At 50.2% G+C, this 22,113-nt stretch overlaps 1 protein-coding gene and 2 long non-coding RNA genes across 7 annotated transcripts; 1 reads left to right on the forward strand and 2 right to left on the reverse strand.

Moving 5' to 3' along the window:
- Window positions 1-1,952: 1,952 nt before the first annotated feature.
- Window positions 1,953-5,692, reverse strand: LOC133054339 (uncharacterized). 2 transcript variants are annotated; one of them, XR_009692395.1, is made up of 4 exons: window positions 5,445-5,692; window positions 4,194-4,921; window positions 2,320-2,494; window positions 1,953-2,160 (listed from the first exon to the last, which is right to left on the reverse strand). It is a non-coding gene; the product is annotated as an uncharacterized LOC133054339 (long non-coding RNA). The 2 variants fall into 2 exon arrangements; XR_009692396.1 differs by lacking the exon at window positions 5,445-5,692 and adding an exon at window positions 5,074-5,131.
- Window positions 4,459-21,732, forward strand: ACP7 (acid phosphatase 7, tartrate resistant (putative)). 4 transcript variants are annotated; one of them, XM_061139257.1, is made up of 14 exons: window positions 4,538-4,678; window positions 5,724-5,998; window positions 9,993-10,193; window positions 10,492-10,674; window positions 11,792-11,915; window positions 12,142-12,204; window positions 12,310-12,424; window positions 12,513-12,620; window positions 12,711-12,768; window positions 12,863-12,930; window positions 13,053-13,124; window positions 17,404-17,544; window positions 18,942-18,971; window positions 21,394-21,732. In XM_061139257.1, exons 2-14 carry the CDS (start codon window positions 5,878-5,880, stop codon window positions 21,424-21,426), a joined length of 1,317 nt encoding a protein of 438 aa, XP_060995240.1. In that variant the 5' UTR covers window positions 4,538-4,678; window positions 5,724-5,877; the 3' UTR covers window positions 21,427-21,732. The 4 variants fall into 4 exon arrangements, with proteins under 4 accessions (XP_060995237.1, XP_060995240.1, XP_060995236.1 ...); XM_061139254.1 differs by lacking the exon at window positions 21,394-21,732 and having other exon boundaries at window positions 4,459-4,594; window positions 18,942-21,368; XM_061139253.1 differs by lacking the exon at window positions 21,394-21,732 and having other exon boundaries at window positions 18,942-21,368.
- On the reverse strand, window positions 6,796-10,635 carry LOC133054338 (uncharacterized). The gene is made up of 2 exons (XR_009692394.1): window positions 10,497-10,635; window positions 6,796-7,246 (listed from the first exon to the last, which is right to left on the reverse strand). It is a non-coding gene; the product is annotated as an uncharacterized LOC133054338 (long non-coding RNA).
- Window positions 21,733-22,113: the final 381 nt, after the last annotated feature.

A 22,113-nucleotide genomic window follows, 5' to 3' on the forward strand; every position in this document is an offset into this window, starting at 1 on the left:
CCCTGATCTCTGGCCCAGGGAGTAGCGCCACAGTCATCCTATACGGGCACCCAGAGGGTACCAGCCTGCGGATCACTCTTCAAGGAGAGGTGACCCTCCCCAGGGAGAAATCCAGACTATTTTCTCCAGAGTCAAGTCCATCATTCCTACTGAGCAGGCACAGGCACACCCAGCAGCCTGGGGGCTGGGGGTGAAGGATAAATAATTAAAAATGACTTTGAAAAGTAGGTTCGTCATAGCCTTACCTTACAAACTGGGCAGACTGGAAGTCTAGGGTATAACAGTAACTGGGAGGGATGTGTGTGGCACTGGCTCTGTGCTGGGCACGTTCTAAGTAGTTTATATCTATTACCTGATTTAATCGTCACACAACCCTCTAAGATGGCCACTATTAGTATCGCCGTTTAACAGATGGAGAAACTGAGGCACAGTGAGGTTCAATAATTTCCCTAAGCTGGTCAATGCTAGATCTAAACTCCGGCCAACTCACCCCAGGGTAGATGTTCTGTTCACCACCACAAGATTATTCTCTCTAAGGAGAGAATTAGAAGTAGCAAAATGGGAGTCTATTTCTCAAAAGCACAAAAGTATCTAAAAAAAGAAACTAGAAATAATTCTATGGCTGTCCTGAGAGTAGGCGAGAGGCCTGCATATGATCAGGACAGAGGAAAGGGGTCATAAGTGAGCTATGACCCCCTCATCAGCTACATCAGGGACCAAAAAGTACAATTCCAGTAGGGCTTTTTTCTTTTTTGGCTGCTCGGCTTGTGGGATCTTATTTCCCCCACCAGGGATGGAAGCTGAGGCTCCCAGTGGTCAAAGTGCCTTTGAACTACCAAGGAAGTCCCCAGTGGGTTTTTTTTTCCTTTCTTTTTTGGGGTTTTGGTTGTGGCAAGTGGGGGCTACTCTTGGTTGTGGTGTGTGGATTTCTCATTGCAGGGGCTTCTCATGTTGTGGAGCACAAGCTCTAAGGGTACACAGGCTTTCGTAGTTGGGGCAAGTAGGCTCAAGAGTTGCGATTTATGGGCTCTAGAGCACAGGCTCAATAGCTGCGGCACGCTGGCTTAGTTGCTCCGTGGCCTGTGGGATCCTCCCAGAGCAGGGGTTGAACCCATGTCTCCTGCATTGGCAGGCGGACTCTTCACCACTGAGCCGCCAGAGAAACCCCCCAGTGAGGCTTTTTAACCTGACTCAGCGATGGAATTCAGGGGCCAGGTGAACTTGGACTGGAAAAACAACTTTGCTTTGACATCCCTTCAACTCAATGATCCTCAGCATGTGGTTTGGGAACAAAGCGATTTTCATAGGATATGTTTGTCCTTTCACTCTTTGGAAGCTACCTGACCTGTGATGACATCATCACTGTGATGGCTAATCAAACGTATGCATGTGTATTCTTTTTTTTTTTTTAAGCTAAAAGCTTTTAAATGGTTAGAAAACCCCATTATACAGTTACAGATGTAAGGCAAAATAGTCATTAAACCAAGTTAAAATCAAAATGAAAAGTCACATTATGTCCATAGTTACATCAGTCCATCTTAAGGTTGTTAGATGTCATCAGTTTAAGAAGAGGTATCACATGCGATTGTTGAAGTTATTTGCAGACTTAAGTCCTTTCCTTGAAGTGGAGATGTCCACCATGGAACGCCTTCCACTGATGAAGAGGGGAGTGCTCCGCAGACCCAGCAGTTAGACCGATTGTGGAATGTAGCATAGGAGTGAGCCCAGGACAGGAAGGCATTGTCTTGAGGATCAAATGGCAGACTCGGGATTTCTGGAGTCAGCAGAAGTAGGCTCACACAGATTATCAGGCCCATCTTGTCCTGAAGGATCCCGGACGAGCCCCCAAGATGAAAGGTTGTTGCTGAATGATAAGATAAGACGAGGGATTCTTGGCCTCTGGAGGAGACGAATTCAATCCGGGGCCAGAGACGAGGCTGGATCGCTCAGAGCTTTTGTGTAATAAAGTTTTATTAAAGTATAAAGGAGATAGAGAAAGCTTGTGACATAGGCATCAGAAGGGGGCAAAAGAGTACCCATGCATGTGTATTCTTGAGTTTCAGAAACTTCCTAGTTCTGGGAATCCCTGGAGGTCCAATGGTTAGGGCTCGGTGCTTTCACTACAGAGAGCCTGGCTTGGGAAACTAAGATCTCACCATCCTTGAGACATGGCCAAAAGGGAAAAAAAAAGGAAAGAAAAGAAAAGAAAAAATTCTCAGTTTTATTTTCTTACATTCTTGTTATTGTTCAGTTGCTCAGTCGTGTCCAGCTCTTTTCGACCCCATGGACGGCAGCATGCCAGGCTTCCCTTTCCCTTACCATCTCCCGGAGTTTGATAGTGTTCCTGCCCACTGAGTCAGTGATGCCATCCAACCATCTCATCCTCTGTCGTCCCCTTCTCCTCCTGCGTTCAATCTTTCCCAGCATCAGGGTCTTTTCTAATGAGTCAGCTCTTCCCATCAGGTGGCCAAATACTGGAGCTTCAGCAGCAGTCCTTCCAATAAATATTCAGGGTTTCTTTCATGGTAAATATTAATAGATATAACCCCACATATAACAAAACTCTTTGGGGTCCTCAATAATTTTTAAGAGGGTTGTTTACAAACTGCTGCTGTAATTGAAATTTACCAGGTGCTTCTAACATGGTGGGGGATTGGAAGGGCCAACCACAGGACACAGCAGATTTCTGGTTTTGTCATGAGAAGAAATTACAGATGTTTCTACACCCTATTATAGTCGTCCCTATTGTAATCGTCACAAGACTCAAACACCATCAATACACTCAACAAAACTTTTAAATTACTATAATTTTTGGACCTTGGAATTTAATGCATTGATAAAGAAGTACATACATTACTGTATCACATATACAAAAAATTTCCTGCATCTGTGTAATAGCAACCATTTCCTTTGTATCCTGTGTATTTTTTTTTTTTTTTAATGCATGTAAAAACATGATTCGGGGAAGGGCTTCACCAGCCCACCACAGGTGACTTTAGCAAAAATACTTCAGGTAGTGCTAGTGGTAGAGAACCCACCCACCAATGCAGGAGATGAAAGAGACGAAGGTTTGATCTCTGGGTTGGGAAGATCCGTTGGAGGAGGAAATTGCAACCTGCTCCAGTATTCTTCACCTGGGAAATCCCACGGACTGAGAAGCCTGGTGGGCTACAGTCCATGGAGTCACAAAGAGTCGGACACGACCAAACACACACACACGCTCAAGAGGAAGTTAAAATTGCTAAGGGCAGGATTTCCCTGGTGGTCTACTGGATAAGACTCCAGACATCAAATGAAGAGGGGGAGGGTTTGATCCCTGGATAGGAGAACTATTGGCACACAGGTCCTGCTGAGTGGCCAAAACAAAAACAATTGCTGAGGGTGAGCAGGGTCTTGAGGTTATTCGAGTTTGACTAAAAGGGCTGCCTTTTTTTTTTTTTTTTTTTTTTAACATTTTTTACATTTTAGTAATGGAGACTCCAGGAGGTGGAGAAAAATCCAAGCAGTGCAAAAACCCATCTTGAACCACACCCCCAGTGTTGTTCTCAGAAAATGGTGTCCCCAGTCTGCAGACACATCTCTGCTTGAATTTACAAAGCCAAATTGTGGAGTCATTTTGTCAGCAGACGAGAAGAAACAAAGAAAACCTGGACCCTCTGACTTTCCCTGCTGCTCTGGGAAAATGAATGAATGAAAGTCGCTCAGTCGTTTGCGACCCCAGAGACTGCCCGCCAGGCTCCTCTGTCCATGGAATTCTCCAGGCAAGAATGCTGGAGTGGGTAGCCATGCCCTTCTCCAGGGATCAAACTCAAGTCGCCCACATTGCAGGTGGATTCTTTACCGTCTGAGCCAGGCTCTGGGAAAATACCCAAGGGTATCGTGGCAAACCACTCACAACCTTCAAACAGGTCACAAACCTTGTACAGAGAGAAGTCTCACTGTCTCCCACCTAGTTGGTTAGAGCTTAGTCGTGTCCGCCCCCCTGGACTGTAGCCTACCAGGTTCCTCTGTCCAAGGGATTCGCCAGGCAAGAATACTGGAGTGGGTTGCCATGCCCTCCTGAAGGGGATCTTCTCCACTCAGGGATCAAACCCAGGTCTCTTCTCCTTCATTGCAGGTAGATTCTTAACCGTCTGAGCCACTAGGGAAGCAGGGTCCCACCTACATCCCAGGGCAAAATTTCTGGAACTCACACATTAATAAGCATAAAAATAACAGTTGATTGTTATCCAGCCCTTACTCTGGGCCAGGCGCTGTTCTCAGCATGCAATTTCATGTGTCAACTGGTTTAAACCTCACGATAGCCCCTAGTGTTGATACTGTTATCACCCTCATTTCACAGGCGAAGAAACCAGGTCCCCGCGAGGTTGAGTCACCAGCCAAGGTCGCACAGCTCAGAAGCAGCAGTCTGTCGGTGGACTTCGATTTTCTGTTTTCAGCATTGGGAGGCGGGGCGGGGCGGCAGCTGCGAAGGAAGCTGCCCGGGAACTAAGCTTGGAGAGAGGAAGGAGGAAGGAACTGCCAAGGATACAAAGCCCGCGAGGAGGGAAAGGGGTGGGGAATCTCCCCACCCCGACCCAGGTCGCGGATGAAGGTGCCCGCACAGCTGGGTACCTCGGGATCCGGAAAGGCCAGAGATGGGGACCAGAGTCTGCCCTGGGGGCTCCGCAGCTGTGGGGTGAGGCTCCTGGGGATGAGCACAGACTTACCAGTCCGGGCGCTCACCTGGTGGCCGGCTTGGAGGTGGCGGCGGTGGTTTACCAAAACTTCCTGGGTCCCCTTTCCTTCGCTCCGCCCTTGGTGGGGGGCGTGTGGGCGTGGGGCGCCTGGGACCGGCCAGACCAGTGGGACGCGGGGCCCCAGCTGTCTGGGGAGGCTGTCACCTGGAGAAGGCAGGCTCTTCCGGGGCTGGGACAGCTAGCTGTGGGCGGTGGGATGGCTCATAAATACCACCATCGCACTGGTTCCCCGAGACGCGTGCGCGTGCTGGGAGCTGGCGTCCCAGAGGGTGAGCCGGGGACCCGGAGGGAATCCCCAGCCCCAGGTCCCGGTCCCTGGATTGACAGTCCCCACCTGCCTCTGAGCTGGCAGGGAGGCCCTCCACGAGCAGGAGATTCAAACTGGAGCGGGAGGGGAAGGGCTGGGGAGAAGGAGGGTGGATATGCAAGCGCAGGGCCCGGAAATAGGAAGAAATTGGGGTCACTAAGGGCAGGATGGGATGCTGAGATGGGGGCAGGGAGGATGGGGCTGCTCCAGGTGGAATGAAATGCTTGGGTGGTCCGGGGATGGAGTGGAGGTATCGGGGTCACAGAGATGGAAATGGAAGTTTGCAGGATGGAGGAGAGGACCGCGAGGTCCCTGAGGGCGGGGTGGAATGCTGGGGATGGGGTTGCCAAAGACAATCTCCTACACTGAGAGCCCCGCCCCCAATCCCATCCCCAAACCTCTTGCACTGGGAGTGAGCGGTGGATAAGAGCAACGGTTCTGCAGCCAGGACCCCTGGGTTCCAGTCTCCGCTCCCTCACACTTGAGCCGTGCCACTGAATCACTCCATTGCTCAACTTCCTCATCCATGATACGGGGCTGATGATCACAGAGGCCACCACACACAGGAATGTTGTCGGGCTCCCACGAGTTCATTTATGCAAAGTGCTTAGCACCCAGTGAGGCTCAGAGGGCATTAGTCTTTCAGTCGTGAGTGATGCTTGCTTTTTTCTCTCCAGCGTCTGGACAAGCACTCCCTGTGAAGACCTCCCTGCCTTCCCTGCTGCCTCCCTCCCTCTGCTGGGATCCTCCTCCTTCCCCCAACCTCCCAGCCCCTCCTGCTGATGCCTGCAGGACCCATCCCCTTCCCCTGCTCCCCACCTTCCCTCTACTATGTGTTCCTTTCATTCCTGCTGGACCTGCTGCTGTCTGCTCCTCTTTTTCTCCCTGGAAGTCCAGGGGTCCCCAAAGCCTCCCAGCGCTGCCCCCGAGCAAGTCCACTTGTCCTACCCAGGTAAGTGTCTGTGACCTCTCCCTGGGCATTTCCCAGTGAGGACCAGTCGGTTTGGGGGCTCAGGTATTCCGCACTGATTCCCGAGGGAGTCTAGGCTGGTGGGTGTTCCTGAGCCTCAGTTGTCCACATCTGTTAAATGGGGATTATAAGCAGTGGGGTATGTGGCTGTGTGGGAAATGATTCTGGTTCTCAGCCTGTAGTAAGTTTCTCCTTGGAGGACTGGTGGTGTCCTTACTCATTGTGTAACTGTTTGTTGTGTTGTCACAAAACTACCTCCTGGTCCTTATCTTGGGGTGGAGGCGCAAGGGGTAATAAGACGCTGGACTCTGGACCCTCTGCACCCAGACTTCTGGGTTCTAACCCCAGCTTTGCTGCTTACCTGCCGTGTGACCTTGGGCGAGTGACTTAACCTCTCTGGCCTCAGCCTCCTCATCTGGACAGTGGGGTAATATTAGTGAGACCTCCCCGTGAAGAGTAAGTGAAATATTAACCTGTGAAGTGGCAAACGGGAACTTGGCATGTGGCAGTGGTTCTCACATGTTTCTGTCTCAGGACACTCTGGCATAGCTGAAAAAATTATGAGAACCTCAGAGAGCTTTAGCTTATGTGACTTATATCCATAATAGTCGCCATATCAGAAACCAAAATGGAGGCATTTAAAAATATTGATTCAATCATTAAAAATGGACAATAGTAAACCTCTTCAGTGGTAAGGTAAATTACATTTTTCATGAAAAGTAACTACACTTTAAAAAAGAAAAGCAATATAGTGAGAAAATTGGCATTGACTTATTAAATCTTTTAAGGTCTCTTTAATGTCCTCTTCTATCTGTGACAGTGTCTCAGACTTTTCTTCTTTTTTTTGGATCTTGACACTTTTAGGGTAGTTTCATTTACTTAGTTATTTATTCATTTATTTCTTTATTTGGCTGTGCCGGGTCTCCGCTGCTGCTCAGGCTTTTCTCCAGTCACGGCGAGGAGGCTACTCTCTTGTTTCAGAACATGGGCTCTAGGGCAGGTGTGGGCTCAGAAGCTGTGGTTTCCCGATGGCATGTGGAATCTTCCTGGACCGGGGATTGAACCCGCATCCCTTGCATTGGCTGGCGGATTCTTAACTACTGGATCACCAGGAAGTCCTAAGGTAGTTTCTTAAAGGTTAGCCGCATTGAGAATCTGAAACCACATGAATAAAACGGCTTTGGCATTTGCTGGATAAGTACTTGGACAAGGCACTTGGCCTGGAGGCCTCTGTAAAATGGAACAAAAATAAAACCCATCTCACAGGGCTGCTATGAAAACCCAGTGAGATCATAGCCGTCCTTTGTTTGGCCTACACAATAATGATAATAACAACAAATATACTCTTAGAAGTGATTCAGATGGAAAACTCATTTAACCTCTTATTGACCTGAAGCTGTAGGTGCTATTGTTAGTTCCATCTTACAAAAGAGTAAACGGAGGCCCAAAGCAATGAAGAGTCTCACCTCAGGTCACACAGTCTGGGATTTGAACCCAGGCAGGCTGGCTTAACAGCCTACCATATTTGGTCTTCAAACTAAATTTTGTACTAATTTTAGATACCATGAGATCTTAGTAATATCAACAGTATTTCAGTCCACCAACAAGGGTGTACTTTAGCCTTCTTTCCTCATTTGCAACTTCTTTTTCCAACATTGAGAAACCAAGCTCCCTCTATCTACTATAGACTTACTCATTTTGTTCAGTGCCAGAGGAAGCATAAAGGGGTTGCTCTGTGGCATGTGGGGTCTTAGTTCCCTGACCAGAGATGAAACCCGAGTTCCCTGCATTGCAAGGCAGATTCTCAACCACTGGGCCCGCCAGGGAGGTCCCTGTTTTTTTATATACTTACAGCCCTTTGTTGGTGTTTCTATTCCGTATTGATTTCCCCCTACAACCTACATGTGTGCTAAGTCACTTCCGTTGTGTCTGACTCATTGCAACCCTAGGAACTGTAGCCAGCCAGGCTCCTCTGTCCATGGGATTTCTCAGACAAGAATCCTGGGGTGGGTTGCCATGCCCTCCTCCAGGGAGATCTTCCTGGCCCAGGGATCGAACCCTTACCTCTTATGTTTCCTGCATTGGCAGGGAACACTAGCGGCACCTGGGAAGCCCCCCTACAACCTAGGAAGGCTTTAATTGTTCATTTCTTGGGGTGTGTGAAGGAAATATGAAATAGGACTATAGCTCTAGGACTCAGGGTTTTAAGAAAAAGACAGACTCGAGAAGCATCCTACACCTGCATCCCGACTAACTACTCCGTTCCCACCCCTTCTTTTTTCTACCCCGTCCCCATTCCAGCCCATGTGAGTAATACAGTTGTTCAGTGTTTGGTGTACTCTTCTTGTACAAATAAATGAGCAGATACTTGTGTATTTCCTTACACCCTCTTACATGAAGAGTAGCTGACTATAGGTGCTCTTGTGTACATTGTTTCTTTTAGCGTTGTGTCCTGGACTTCATTCTATACTGGTTCCTAGAGTTCATCCTCTTCCTTTCTGATAGCTGTGAAGTGCTCCCTGGTACGGATGTTACATAGCTCCTTAAGTCACGCTCCTATGTATGGGCACATCTGTGGTTTCCATATTTTGCAGTTACAAACAGTGCTGCCATGAACAGCCTGTGCACGTGCCTTTTGCACACACGCTGCAGGAAAAAGAACCACCTGGTGGGCTTCCCAGGTGGCACTGATGGTAAAGAACCCGCCTGCCAACGCAGGAGACATGAGAGACTCCATTTCAATCCCTGGGTCGGGAAAATCCCCTAGAGAAAGGCATGGCAACCCACTCTGGTATTCTTGCCTGGAGAACCCCATGGGGGCCTGGTGGGCTACAGCCCGTAGGGTCATAATGAGTCAGACACGACTGAAGCGACTTAGCACGCGTGCACACACACCACATGGTATTTTTAAAACCTTGATTTTGTGGCTGATGGGTTTTGTTTGTTTGCAAATTGACTTTTTTGATTGTGCCTTGTGGCATGAGAAATCTTTGTTCCCTCACCAGGGATCGAACCCTCGAATCCATGCCCCTGCATTGGAAGCAGGAGTTTTAACCATTGGACTGCGAGGGAAGTCCCTGGTTGCTGACATTCAAGAATTAGAAGCTATTACTTAAAAGTTTATATGTGTTCTTGGGATATGAAAACCACCGTATAAAGATTTGCTCTCTCATTAGAACTGATTCAAATGAATTCTTTTTAATGGCTGAGTAATATTCCATGGTGTATATGTACCACAGCTTCCTTATCCATTCGTCTGCTGATGGGCATCTAGGGCTGATTCATGTCCATGTATGACAAAAACCACTACAATATTGTAAAGTAATTAGCCTCCAACTAATAAAAATAAATGAAAAAAAAAAAAAAAAAAGATTTGCTCTAGAAGTTGACAGACTGGCTGGTACCGAGCCTGCTTCATGCATGGTGGCCACCTCTAGAGCTGAACAATGGCTTCTGCTCAAGACAGGGCAGGCTCTACGCTCGGCCACAGACTCCATCTCTCCCTGCTGCCTTCCTCCTCACAGCTGGCCCCTGTTCCCACATATATTACCTAACTGGCCTCCAGACATCTGAGTTTACAACCCCTAAACAAGTGTCATGTGTAAAGTATGTGGCACGAGCCTGCACACAGTAAGTAACACCATTTATAATAATATCCATCCACTCATGTAACCCTGACTGTACCAGACACTGTTTCAAGTGCTTTCCTCTTATCCATCTAAGCCTCAAGGAACCCTATAGGGAAGATACTATTATTATTCCATTTTTACCAACAAGGAAACTGAGGCTCAGAGAGCTGCAGGAACTTGCCGAAGGAAAGCACAGCTTGGAAATGGTGAAGTAGGGATTGAACTTGGGAAGCTCCAGAACCTGTGTCCTTAACTCCTAAATGTTCAAGAGCCTCTCACTCTCTGCACATCCCTCCCCACCTCCGCCCAGGCCTCACTGCCTACCTCCTTTGCCTCTCTCTCCCCAGGTGAGCCAGGCTCCATGACTGTAACCTGGACCACATGGGTCCCAGTGCCCTCTGAAGTGCAGTATGGGCTGCAGCCTTCCGGGCCCCTGCCCTTCCAGGCTCAGGGCACCTTCAGCCCCTTTGTGGATGGGGGCATTCTCCGGCGGAAGCTCTACATGCACCGAGTCACCCTGCGGGGGCTGCTGCCAGGGGTCCAGTATGGTGAGAGGGGCCCTGGGGCCCAGGCGTTGAAGGGCGAATGGGAGGAGCAGTGGGAGGTGGGCTAACAGCTACTCAGGCGGGCTGGTACCCTCTCTGCTTACCTGCAAGCCTATTGTATGAGACCCTGGGATGCAAATGGAAGGCTGGAGACCTGGGGTGAGGTGGTCAGAAGGGGTGTGGGTTAGACCATTCAGTCCCCCCGCCAGGTGAAGATGGATGGGGGTGGAGGAGACATCCTGGGGCGCTCCCCCTCGACCCCCCAGCCCCGGCAGACGGTGACCCTTTCCTCTCCCCTCAGTTTACCGCTGTGGCAGCGCTCAGGGCTGGAGCCGTCGCTTCCGCTTCCGGGCCTTGAAGAAGGGGCCTCACTGGAGCCCGCGCCTGGCTGTGTTTGGGGACCTGGGGGCCGACAATCCGAGGGCCCTCCCCCGACTGCGCCGGGACACCCAGCAGGGCATGTACGACGCTGTTCTTCATGTGGGTGAGGAGGCATCGGCTAGGTATGGGGTGGGAGGTACGCCAGGACTGCGAGGGGCCGGGGGCGGGGCCAGCGTGGTTCCAAAGGGAAGGGGGAGGAGACTGGCCTTGGAGATGACGTCGTGGTTAACCAGGCTCCCGGGTTAAAGTCAATCTGGCACTTAGAGCTACGTGCATTGGTTTTCTCCCCTGTATTACCGCTGTAAGAACTGGGACTAGGTTAGATTCGTCCAACTGTTGTGATGACGATACGGACTTCTCAGGGGGCGCTAGTGGTAAAGAACCTGCCTGCCAATGCAGGAAATGTAAGAGACACGGGTTCGATCCCTGGGTCAGGAAGATTCCCCTGGAGAAGGGCATGGCAACCCACTCCAGTATTCTTGCCTGGAGAATCCCATGGACAGAGGGGCCTGGCGGGCTACAGTCCATGGGTCACAAAGAGTTGAACACGACCGAAGAGACTTAGCACACACGCACCATGATGAATAAGTCGGCATTGCCTGACACGCTGTGGGTGCTACAGAAGTGTTGGTTGTCATGATCATTTCTGCTGTGATCTGAGAGCCAGGAACCAGATGGGAGATGGAAACTGGGGCTATGATTCAAAGCTGTAGTAGGGGCAGGAAGCAGACTTCTGAGGTTTGATTCCTGGATCCTTAAGCTCAGCTCTGTGACCTTGAGTCAGCTCTCCACCCTCTGGGGCCTCGGTTTCCCCATCTGAAAAGGGGATGATAATGACATCCACCTCAAAGGGTGTTTTGAAGATTCGGGTGATCAAGCATGTAAAGCATCTGGGAAACCCTGCCTGGAACAAATCCAGTGCCAGAGCAGACCATGTCAGTCTCAATGTTGTCATTACTCTGGGAAGGGACGAGATGGGGTCTGGGGTGCTGGGGCACAGGAGACCAGCGAGGTCCTAGGTCCTGCTGGCAAGTCAGGGACCAGAGGCGAAGGAGACGGTTCCAAGTGCACCTGCACTTGGGTGTGAGGTAGGGATTGAAGATGCCTGAGCGGGAGGGGGAGCCAGGACTTGATCAACCAGGTCTCAGTTCTGGTGACAGCAGAGCTGGGTCTGGGTCCTCATCCTCTCCTCCACCGCCCACCTCCCCACCCCCACCCAGGAGACTTCGCCTACAACATGGATCAGGACAATGCACGTGTCGGGGACAGGTTCATGAAACTCATCGAACCCGTGGCCGCCAGCCTGCCCTACATGACCTGCCCTGGGAATCACGAGGAACGCTAGTGAGGCCCGAGGGCTTTGGGGCGGGCGAGGGCCTGGCCGACAAAACCAGTCCTTCCTAGCGTCTCACCTTAGTCTCTCACGCTGCAGCAGCTCGTTGATGGACGTGAGAGGAGAGGAGATGAGGGCTAGGCTGGGAGCCAGGCTTGGCCTGGTGGTGGGAAGTGGTGGGGGCGGCGGGTGGGCACCCAGACCTTCCCTCCTACCCTTTTACTTCCTTTTATCCAGCAACTTCTCCAACTACAAAGCTCGCTTCAGCATGCCGGGGAACACCGAAGGCCTGTGGTACAGGTAATCTGGGGGGCGGGGGAGCAGGGACACCGGCCTCCCTCCCCTGAAGGATGGGGGATGCAGAGGAGACCCTCACCTCTGACCCCTGCCCTTTGACCCTTCCAGCTGGGATCTGGGACCCGCACACATCATCTCCTTCTCCACCGAGGTATATTTCTTCCTCCATTATGGCCGCCACCTGGTAGAGAGACAGTTTCACTGGCTGGAGAGCGACCTCCAGGTAACCTTTGGCTGTCCCCTGGGATGTGCCTCCCCAACCCCTCCTCCACCACCGCCCCCCGCCCCTCACTCTGAGCCCTTCTCTGCAGAAAGCCAATGAGAACCGGGCAGTCCGGCCGTGGATCATCACCATGGGCCACCGGCCCATGTACTGCTCCAATGCTGATTTGGATGACTGTACTTGGCATGAAAGCAAGGTGAGCACCCCCTCCCCAGGAGCCAGGTGCTGAGATCCAGGTGGGGGGCTGGCCTGAGTCACCCCTCCCCTCCTTGCTCATCTCGCTTAGGTTCGCAAAGGCCTCCGTGGCAAGCTCTACGGGTTGGAGGATCTTTTTTACAAATATGGTGAGTGACACCCGCCTCCACCCCAGGACTCTCCAGGCCCCGCCTCCCTTCTCTCCTGGATTCAGAGGCCTGAACCCCTCTTGCTTTGTCTCAGGGGTCGACCTGCAGCTGTGGGCCCATGAGCACTCGTATGAACGCCTGTGGCCGATTTACAACTACCAGGTGAGGGAGGCCCCCGGGGAGGGCTGTGACCCATGGAGCTGGTGGTGTCAGTGGACCTCTCAGTCAGATCCCCGGGGGCCTGGCCGGTGTGACGCACTCCCTCCACCTTGTCACTTCTCCAGGTACTTAATGGCAGCCAAGAGATGCCCTACACCCACCCTCGAGGCCCTGTCCACATCATCACAGGATCCGCTGTGAGCAGGGTGGGGTGGGATGTCGCCTTTGACCTCTGATCTATTGAGGGTGGCACCGGTACCAGCTTGGGTGTCTCCTCCTTTATACAGCTGGTATCTCTTAGAGGGTTAGATGTACCTAGTAGTGTGCCCGTTGCACAGATGAAGAAACAGAAGCTAAGAGTGAAATACTCCTTCAGAGTCAGGTTCAGTAAGTGGCGGGGCAGGGGGTGTTTGCCCAGGTCTGCTGGTCGGATCCAGGGCAGAGGGCTTATTATTATTCTTATAACTGGACTCCAGACTTTATTCACGTTGCACCGTTGCACCAGCTTATCCCCCACTGTATTTGGTTATTGTGTCTCCTTGTGGCTCAGTCGCAGCCAACTCTTTGTGACCCCATGGATGGTAGCCCGCCAGGCTCCTCTGTCGATGGAATTTTCCTGGCAAGAATACTGGAATGAGTTGCCATTTCCTTCTCCATTGTGTCTCCTTAGTCTCCTCCCATCTGTAACTATTCCTCCATCTTCCCTTGTCTTTCATTCTGGCCAGTTGTTTGTTTTGGTTTGGTTTTTCCCTAATGCCCCTGGATCTGGGTTTGTCTGATACTTTCTCATGCCGAGATGCAGGTTATGCATTTGGGGCAAGACAATCACAAGCAATGTTGTGTCCTCAGCACATCATACCGAGGGGTCCAGGTCCTCACAGTGTCTCATTCCTGGAGGAGTTTCTCTGAATCACCTGTCTAAGGATGTTCTTCTACCATCAAGTTGCTGTATTTCCCTTTTTGGCTAATAAACATCTTGGGTGCTTTTAGACCCTGCAAAAGTTGTTTCTCCTCCAACTTTCACCCACTGTTTTCTTTTTTAAATTTGTTTGACTGTGCCAGGTCTTAATCATGGCACATAGAAACTTTCTTTTCTTTCTCTTTTTTAGTTGCAGCACTTGGAATTTCTAGTTGCGGCATTTGAGCTCTTGGTTGTGGCATGTGAATCTAGTTCCCTGACCAGGGATCAAACTCAGGATCCCTGCATTGGGAGCTCAGAGTCTTAGCTACTGGACCACCAGGAAAGTCTCCACTTACTAATATTTGAATCCATCAGTGGGTCTTGCCTGCAACGTGATCACTGGGGCATTCGGCTGGGAATCGTCTATTTCCCTCATTCCTCCCTGATTTATTAATTAGCAACCTCCTGTGGGGAAGAGTTGTCCCTTCTGCCCCATTTAGTTGGTTGGTTAGTTATGGATTTGCACCAGTGTGGACTCATGGGGAGTTATTTCCTCCTGGGGGTCATAATCCAGTTCTCCTGATACTGATGCTCCTGTGTACACGCTCTCACTCTGGCCGCTGGGAGCTCTTCAGATCAGGTCCCGCATCCTTTCAAAGTCCCTGTCATTTTGTGGGCTCTTTCTTACTTTTTGGTACCGCAAGGTGCTCCAGGACATCTTGCGTCCCCTCCACTCCCACCCCCAGCAGCCTTGGAATCAATCACTTCCGCAAGAAGTGAGGGCTTATTTTTTAAGCTGATTTTACAAATTAATGGTCTTCCCAGTGGCCACATGTGGCTGTGAGAGTTGGACCATAAAGAAGGTGGAGCACCAGAGAATTGATGCCTTCGAACTGTGGTCCTGGAGAAGACTCTTGAGAGTCCCCTGGACTGCAAGGAGATCAAACCTGTCAATCTTAAGGGAAATCAGCCCTGAATACTTGTTGGAAAGACTGATGCTGAAGCTGAAGTTCCAGTATTTTGGTCATCTGATGCCAGCAGCCGACTCATTGGAAAAGTCCCTGATGCTGGGAAAGATTGAGGGCAGAAGGTGAGGAGGGCATCAGAGGATGAGACAGCTGTATGGCATCAGCGATGCAATGGACATGAACTTGGGCAAACTTCGGGAGATGGTGAGGGACAGGGAGACCTGGCGTGCTGCATTTCATGGGGTTGTAAAGAGTTGGACACGACTGGGTGACTAAGCAACAACGCATTAGTGATCCAAGGAAGAACTCATGATAAAAGTTCAGACAGTACAGAGGACAGGAGATGAAACCATCCATATCCTTCTTGCTAAGTCATTTCAGTCGTGCTCAACTCTTTGTGACCCTGTGGACTGTGGCCCGCCAGGCTCCTCTGTCCACAGGGATTCTCCAGGCAAGAATACTGGAGTGGGTGTCCTCCTCCAGGGGGTCTTCCAGACCCAAGGACCGAAGCCATGTCTCTTATGTCTCTTGCAGTGGCAGGCAAGTTCTTCACTGCTAAGTCCCACTCTCAATGGTTACGTCTCTTGGGTAGTATTTGGGAATATTTTCTGTGTATGCAAATTAGTCAGTGTCTCAATAGAGATGTATTACTACATCACCCACTTTTCATTTTTTTGGCTACACTGGATTTTTGTTGCAGTGCCTGGGGCGGGGTGGTATTGCTCAGCATTGCAGCATGAAAGTTTTCTCTAGTTGCAGTGTCTAGGCTTCCCTAGTCATGTCAGATGGGCTTAGTTGCCCCACAGTATGTGGGATTTTAGTTCCCTGACCAGGGATTGAACCCACATCCCCTGCAATGGGAGGCAAATTCTTAAGCATTGGACCACCAGGGAAGTCCCATCACCCACTTTTTAAAAACATCTTGGATCATCCTTCATACCCTAGCAGTTCTCGGCCTTGATGCATGTTAGAATTACCTGGGGAGGTTTTAAATCTTTGATGCCCTGGCCCAACCCCGGGACAAACACCAGAAGCTGAGGGCTTGGTCTTGGCATTGTGAACATTTAACCATGCTTGTTTCAATCTCTACTTCTGTCTCTGTCTCTCTATCGATATGTGTGTGTGCATGCGTGTGTGTGTGTATGTGTGTGTACAATTTTACTATCATTTTCAGATCCAATGAAGAGTTCAGTTGCAGAAATGATGCCCCTTTATCCTTCCATCTGTGTTTCCTAAAAAAATGGAGGACATTCTCTTACATCAGTACAGTATAATAGATTTAAGTAGTTAACAATTGATAATATACCATTATCCAGTCTCATTCAAATTTAGCCAATTGTCCTATTCATGTCCTTTAAAGATTTTTTTTTCTGTCCAGGATCTAGTTTAAGATCATACGTTCTATTTTTGTGTCTTGTTTCTCTCCCCTCCTTTAATCAGAAACATCTCCCCTTCTTTCTGCATTCTTCAAGACTTTGAAACATTTGAAGAGTACAGCGAGGTTGTTTGGTAGACTCTCAGTGTGGGTTTGACTAGACTGAAGTTACACATTTTTGATAAGAACACACAAAAGTGATACTGGTTTTGCCCGTGTGTGTGTTTTAATATTTACGTATTTGGCCTCGTCAGCTCTTAGTTGCCGCAGTCAGACCTTCGTTGCATCATGCAGGATCTTTTGTTACATGCTGTCTCTAGTTGTGATGTGTGGGCTCAGTTGCTTTGCAGCATGGGGCGGGTTGGGGGGGCTCTTAGTTCCCTGACCAGGGATTGAACGTGCATCCACTGCATTGCTAGGCAGATTCCTAACCACTGGACCAGCAGGGAAGTCCCCAATACTATGTTCTTTTCAGTGTATCCTATGAGGAAGTACATGGTACCTCTTTAAGCCTCAGTTTACGCATCTCTTACACCATACTTATGATTTTCCCCTTTAAAGTTAACAAGTGTCTCCCGGAGCTACCTGGAGACTATGCAAATATCCTGCTATTCCTCATTCTTTCGCCGCTACTTTGACCATCCATTGATGGTTCTTGCTTCCATCAGTTACTACAGAGATGGCTGCAACATGGTGACTTTCTTTTTTTTTTTTAAGCTCCCTCATCCTTCCTGCTCACATCACCTAGTTTTCTACTGCAAGGATAAACACTTCCTCTCTCCCAGGCAATGATGATTTTAAAAGCTTTCTTGGAGGGTCTAGTCTGCAGTGAGGGTTGAAAGCCACCGATTTCTTCTGTCCTGTGAATTGCATTTTCCTGTTAACAATACATCTTGGCCATCTTTCTATACTGCCCCTCTCTGTGATGGCTATGCTCTAATTTATTTAACTGACCCTTACTGATGGGCATTTGGCTGACTTCCAGCTCAGAGCTTTTACAGAAAATGCTTCAGTGGACAGTCTTGTGCAACCACGCACTGTTGTCTAAGTCCAAGATTCAGGACACAGAAAGCCTGACTGGGTCAAAACACTCAATTGTGTGCATTACCAAGGTCAAGTCTTAACTAGCTTTGTTTTCCCTGGGGGTGGCAGGATCCCGCCTGGCAGGTCTTTTCTGCTCCCTGGTGGGTACTTCACCTGCCCCAGCCCTAGGGCTAAAAGACTCTTTCCAGCAGGGCTGTGAGGAGCTGCTCACCCCCTTCACCCTCTTCCCGCGGCCCTGGAGCGCCCTGCGTGTGAAAGAGTACGGGTACACACGGCTGCACATCCTCAATGGGACCCATGTCCACATCCAGCAGGTGTCTGATGACCAGGTCAGTGAGCAGTGGCCCGATCGCCTGCTTGAGAAAGCAGGCCCAGTGCGTTCTGGAGTCAAGTGGTTTAAAAAGTGGACTTGAGAGCTGGAGACCCTGGGTTCAAATCTTGCCTCTGCTACTTACCATCTGGATAACCTCAAGCAACTCTGAGCCACAATTTTCCCATCTGCAAAATGGGGATGTTAGTAGTTTCTGCCCCAGAGGATTGAATAAGGGTTGAATGACTTATTATATAGAAAGTGCTCAGAATGGTTTCTAAAACATGGTCAGTTCTAAAGGGATTTATCAACATGAAGAAGGGGAAGAAAAAAGTAGGTGGTGGGAGGCAGGCAGAGGGAAACCAATATGATGTGTGTGCAACCCCACAGACTGTAGCCCGCCAGGCTCCTCTGTCCCTGGGGTTTCCCAGGCAAGAATACTGGAGTAGGTTGCCATTTCCTACTTCAGGGGACCTTCCCGACCCAAGGATCAAACCTGAGTTTCTTGTGCCTCCTGCATTAGCAAGTGAAAACTTTACCACTTGTGCCACCTAGGCTTAAGCTTAGGTAGACCCATATAATCATGGTTCACCTTTCTGTATTTTTGCCATTGTAGTTTTAAAATAGCACTAATAACTATGATTGATTGAACACCTATTGTGCACCAAACCCTGAGCTCAATGCCTTATATTTAGTCCCTTTAATCACCACAATAATACTATGGGGCAAATTTTCTTTCCATTTTACAGCTAAGAGAACAGAGGCTCAGAGACGGCAAGTAATTTTCCCAGGGTTGCACAGCCAGAGGTTGCAGAGCTGAGATACGACCACAAAGACCATATTCTTTTTACAATAAATAGCTACCATTTATTGTGTGGCCCATACAGGGGCAGGCACTTGTGTGTATTATCTATTCAATTCTCCCCACTTTTTATTGGGTTGGCCAAAAAGTTCATTTGGGCTTTTTCTAAACATCTTAATGAAAACCACAAATGAACTTTCTGGCCAACCCAAACCCAGTAGAATATGGAAGTCAGGCTCAGAGTTGGATCATGTGCTGGAGGCCACAGAGGGTGGCTTTGCTGCAATATAAAGTGAATTCTGTCTCCCTCTGGGGTTTGTGCTCTAATAGTAACAGCCTACACTTACCCAGCCCTTGCCATGTGCCAGGCTCCCTTTTAAGCCTTTTCCAAATACCTCACTTAATTCTCACGGTATCTATGATGTGTATACTAGTACTATCATCCTCACTTTCCAGATGAGGAAAACTGAGGCTCAGAGAGGTCTAGCCACTTGTTCAAGGTCTCACAGCTTATCAGTGACAGAGCTGGGATTTGAACCCAGGCCACTTGGCCCCAGAATCTGGGCTTTCAGCCCTCATTTCCTCCTCCTTTTTTTCTTTTTTGTCCCTTGCAGGATGGGAAGATTGTGGACGACGTCTGGGTGGTAAGACCTCTGCTTGGCCGGATGATGTACCTCTAGGAATGGAGACAGCTCTCAGCAGGAACCCCGGACCTTGCTGCCAGGCCCAAGAGGGGAGTCAGGGTGGGCCTTGACTCCTCTGCCGTCCTTGGCACCATGTAGGGTGGATGCAGCCCCGAGAGAGCTGGAGCAGCCCTCACCTCCCAGAGAGCTGGGGGTCCCAGCCTGCCGGGTTGGGAGAGCAGGTGTATATACAGGCAGAGTGAAGCAAGACAGGTCATGGGTGGCACCACCCAGCCCTCCTGCGTAGCAGTGACTGGGCAGAATGTTCACAGGGCCTCGGGAATAAAGAGGCTTATGGCTGTGTCTCCCTGGACTCTGAACTTCTGCTGGTGATGGCCCCCTCTGGGCTGTCTCCCCTTCTGCCCGCCTAGCAAAGGCCCTTACCAGCCCCAAGTCAGCAGGGTGGGCACAGCGGTCATGACAGCACTGTCCAGCAGGTGGCGCCGGCGACCTTCTCAGGCCGGCCCTCTGTGCCAATCAGGGGCCGGGCTCCCATAGCCCAAGAGGAGCTAGCCAGTGTGGTCCCTGCCTCAGTCTCCCAGTCTGCCACCGAGTTATCCTGGAAGCGGGCAAGTGTTAACACTCCAAACTGCCAGCTGGGACAGCTGACAAGCTTAGGAGCTCACTGACCTGTGGTTTTCCTCCCTTTAAAAAATTTCCCCCTCCCTCTGTTTCCCTTCTACCTTTTGTGCAGTCAGTCGTTATTTATTGAGCTCCCGTTATGTGCCAGGACCTGTTCTCCATGCTGTGAACAGCACAGAGATGTCTGCCCTCATGGAGCTGAAATTCTATCCAGGGTGTCAGATAGCAAGCACAATAAATAAGTAAAACACATAACAGGGTAAATGGTGATCAAGCACACAGCAAAGGCAGGAAGGGGATGGAAAGTCATGGGAGGGGACGGCGGCAATTTTCATGAGGATGGTCAGGGAGACCTCGCTGAGAGGGTGATGTTTAGATCTGAAGGAGGAGTCACATGGGCAGAGCAGTCCAGGCAGAGGGACAGCCAGTGCAAAGGCCCTGGGGCAGAAACATATCAGAGCATCAGTGGAGAGGTCAGTGTGATAGAGCCAGAGAAAGAGGAAGAGTAGGGATGAGAACAGAGAAGTGACAAGGGCAGATCACATGGGACATTGTGGGTCACAAGGCGGTCTCTGTCCTTTATCCTGAGTGACGTGGAGCCACAGGAGGGTTCTGAGCTGGTGATGGGCAGGACCTGACTCCAGAAGTCCTAGGCCAAGGCTGGGCTCTGGCCTCAAGGATGAGGGCTCTCCTGAGTGAAGCCAGTGGGTTCCCAGCTCTGCAGGCTGATGGCGCATCGGTTTGTCCATTGTGTTCTGCAGTTTCAGCCTCCTCAGATCTTTTTCCCACCCAGCACCCACTCTGCCCAAGGCTCTTTGCAGTCTTTTTTTTTTTTTTTAATATCTTGGCTCTATTTATTTATTTATCTTTATTTTAGTTTTTACTTGTTGGCTGCATGGCTTGTGGGATCTTAGTTCCCTGTTGTTGTTTAGTCGCTAAGTCGTGTCTGACTCTTTTGCAACCCCATGGACTAGCCTGGCAGGCTCTTCTGTCCATGGGATTTCCCAGGCAAGAATACTGGAGTGGGTTGCCATTTCCTTTCCAGGGGATCTTCCCCACCTAGGGATCGAACCCATATCTCCTGTATTGGCAGGTGGATTATTTATTGTTGAGCCACCAGGGAAGGCCTTAGTTCCCTGACCAGGGATATAACCTGCACCCTGGGCAGTGGAAGTATGGAGTCTCAACCCCTGGACGGCCAGGGAATTCCCTCCTTGCACTTTCTTGAGCACAGCAAGCTCTCTCTCAGTGTCGGCCCTCGGCCCTGCGCACTGGCTCTTCATCCTGTGAGTGCCCTCCCTCTGCTCATTCGGGGCTGCATCTGCTCAGCCTCAGGGGTCGGCCTTCCCCAACAACCCCACCTAAAGGGGTCACGGTCACTCTCTGTCTCATCCTGTTTTACTTCATGTCCAACTCTTAGCATTCTGCCATTCTCTCATTGATTGATTGGTTACCTTGTTCATTGTCAGTTTGCCTCGCTAGGCTGGGGGCGGTCTATGAGGGTGGAGACCAAGGCCATCTTATTTATTCATGGGTCCCTTACCTCCACACTCACCTCCACCAATCCCTCCCAGACCCCTTCTCAGGGGTCTTCTCAGCCTTCTCAGGCTGAGTGGGGGCCCTGCCCCATCTGGACTGTCACTGTCTGGGGGTGGGTCTGTCTCCCCCCCCGCCCCCCCCCCCCCAGAATTGTCAACCCCACGAGGGCGAGGCTCAGGGCTCACTCCAGCACAGCCCAGCACTAGATAGATTCTTGAGGTTAATAAATACTTGTGCCTTAATGAAGGCTGTCACATGTCAGGCTCCAGCCAGGCAATCCCAGGGACAGAGATGAATCAGCCCAGTAAGATCCTTCAGGAGCCCGAGGGCCACAGGGAAATATGGTTACACGACGCAGATGACAAGCATCAAGAGAACTCCACAGACAGATGCACCAGGCCCATCAGGTGACCAGTGGGGGAGCCATTCATTGCACGCTGTGGCCAAAGACTGAGTTGATGTCCGCGTGGGTCTGGCACGTTCTTTCTGCCACATCCTGTGGGGTATGGAATCGCCAGCCCTCTCTGAACCTCTGTTTCTTCACCTGTAACAAAAGGGTGATCATACTTTGTGGGGTGTCCTTGGGATTAAATGAGGTTGAAAGCCTTAGTGTTGTTCCTGACTCCTCTTTTTCTCTCATCCCAGGTTTAATTAGGTAGTAAATGCTGTTAGTTTTTTTGTTTTTTTTTTCTGACCGATCAACATGTGGGATCTTAGTTCCCCGACTAGGGATTGAACCCACACACCACCACATTGGAAGCATGGTGTCTTCACCATTGGACCACCAGGCAAATCCCCTGGCTTTGACTTTTAAAATCTATCCAGAATTCATTTTTTTCCTCCCACCTACAAGACTCCCACCCTTGTCCTGTCCCTTGTCCCCCACCTCCCGCCTGGTCTCCCCCACTTCCCCACCCCCACCATCCCCACTCCATAGTCTGTGGTCACTGGAGCTGGGGAGCCAGAGCCCTCCCCATGGCCC

The sequence above is a fragment of the Dama dama genome, chromosome 4 (genome assembly GCF_033118175.1).
Source record: "Dama dama isolate Ldn47 chromosome 4, ASM3311817v1, whole genome shotgun sequence".
Lineage (NCBI taxonomy): Eukaryota > Metazoa > Chordata > Mammalia > Artiodactyla > Cervidae > Dama > Dama dama.

Bases quoted from the DNA above. Each gene is read 5' to 3' on its own strand.
- ACP7 (XM_061139254.1), top strand. From the start codon at position 5,878: ATGTGTTCCTTTCATTCCTGCTGGACCTGCTGCTGTCTGCTCCTCTTT. The intron at 12,621-12,710 runs GTGAGCACCCCC...CATCTCGCTTAG, and splicing joins GTACTTGGCATGAAAGCAAG to GTTCGCAAAGGCCTCCGTGG. The intron at 12,931-13,052 runs GTGAGGGAGGCC...TCACTTCTCCAG, and splicing joins GGCCGATTTACAACTACCAG to GTACTTAATGGCAGCCAAGA.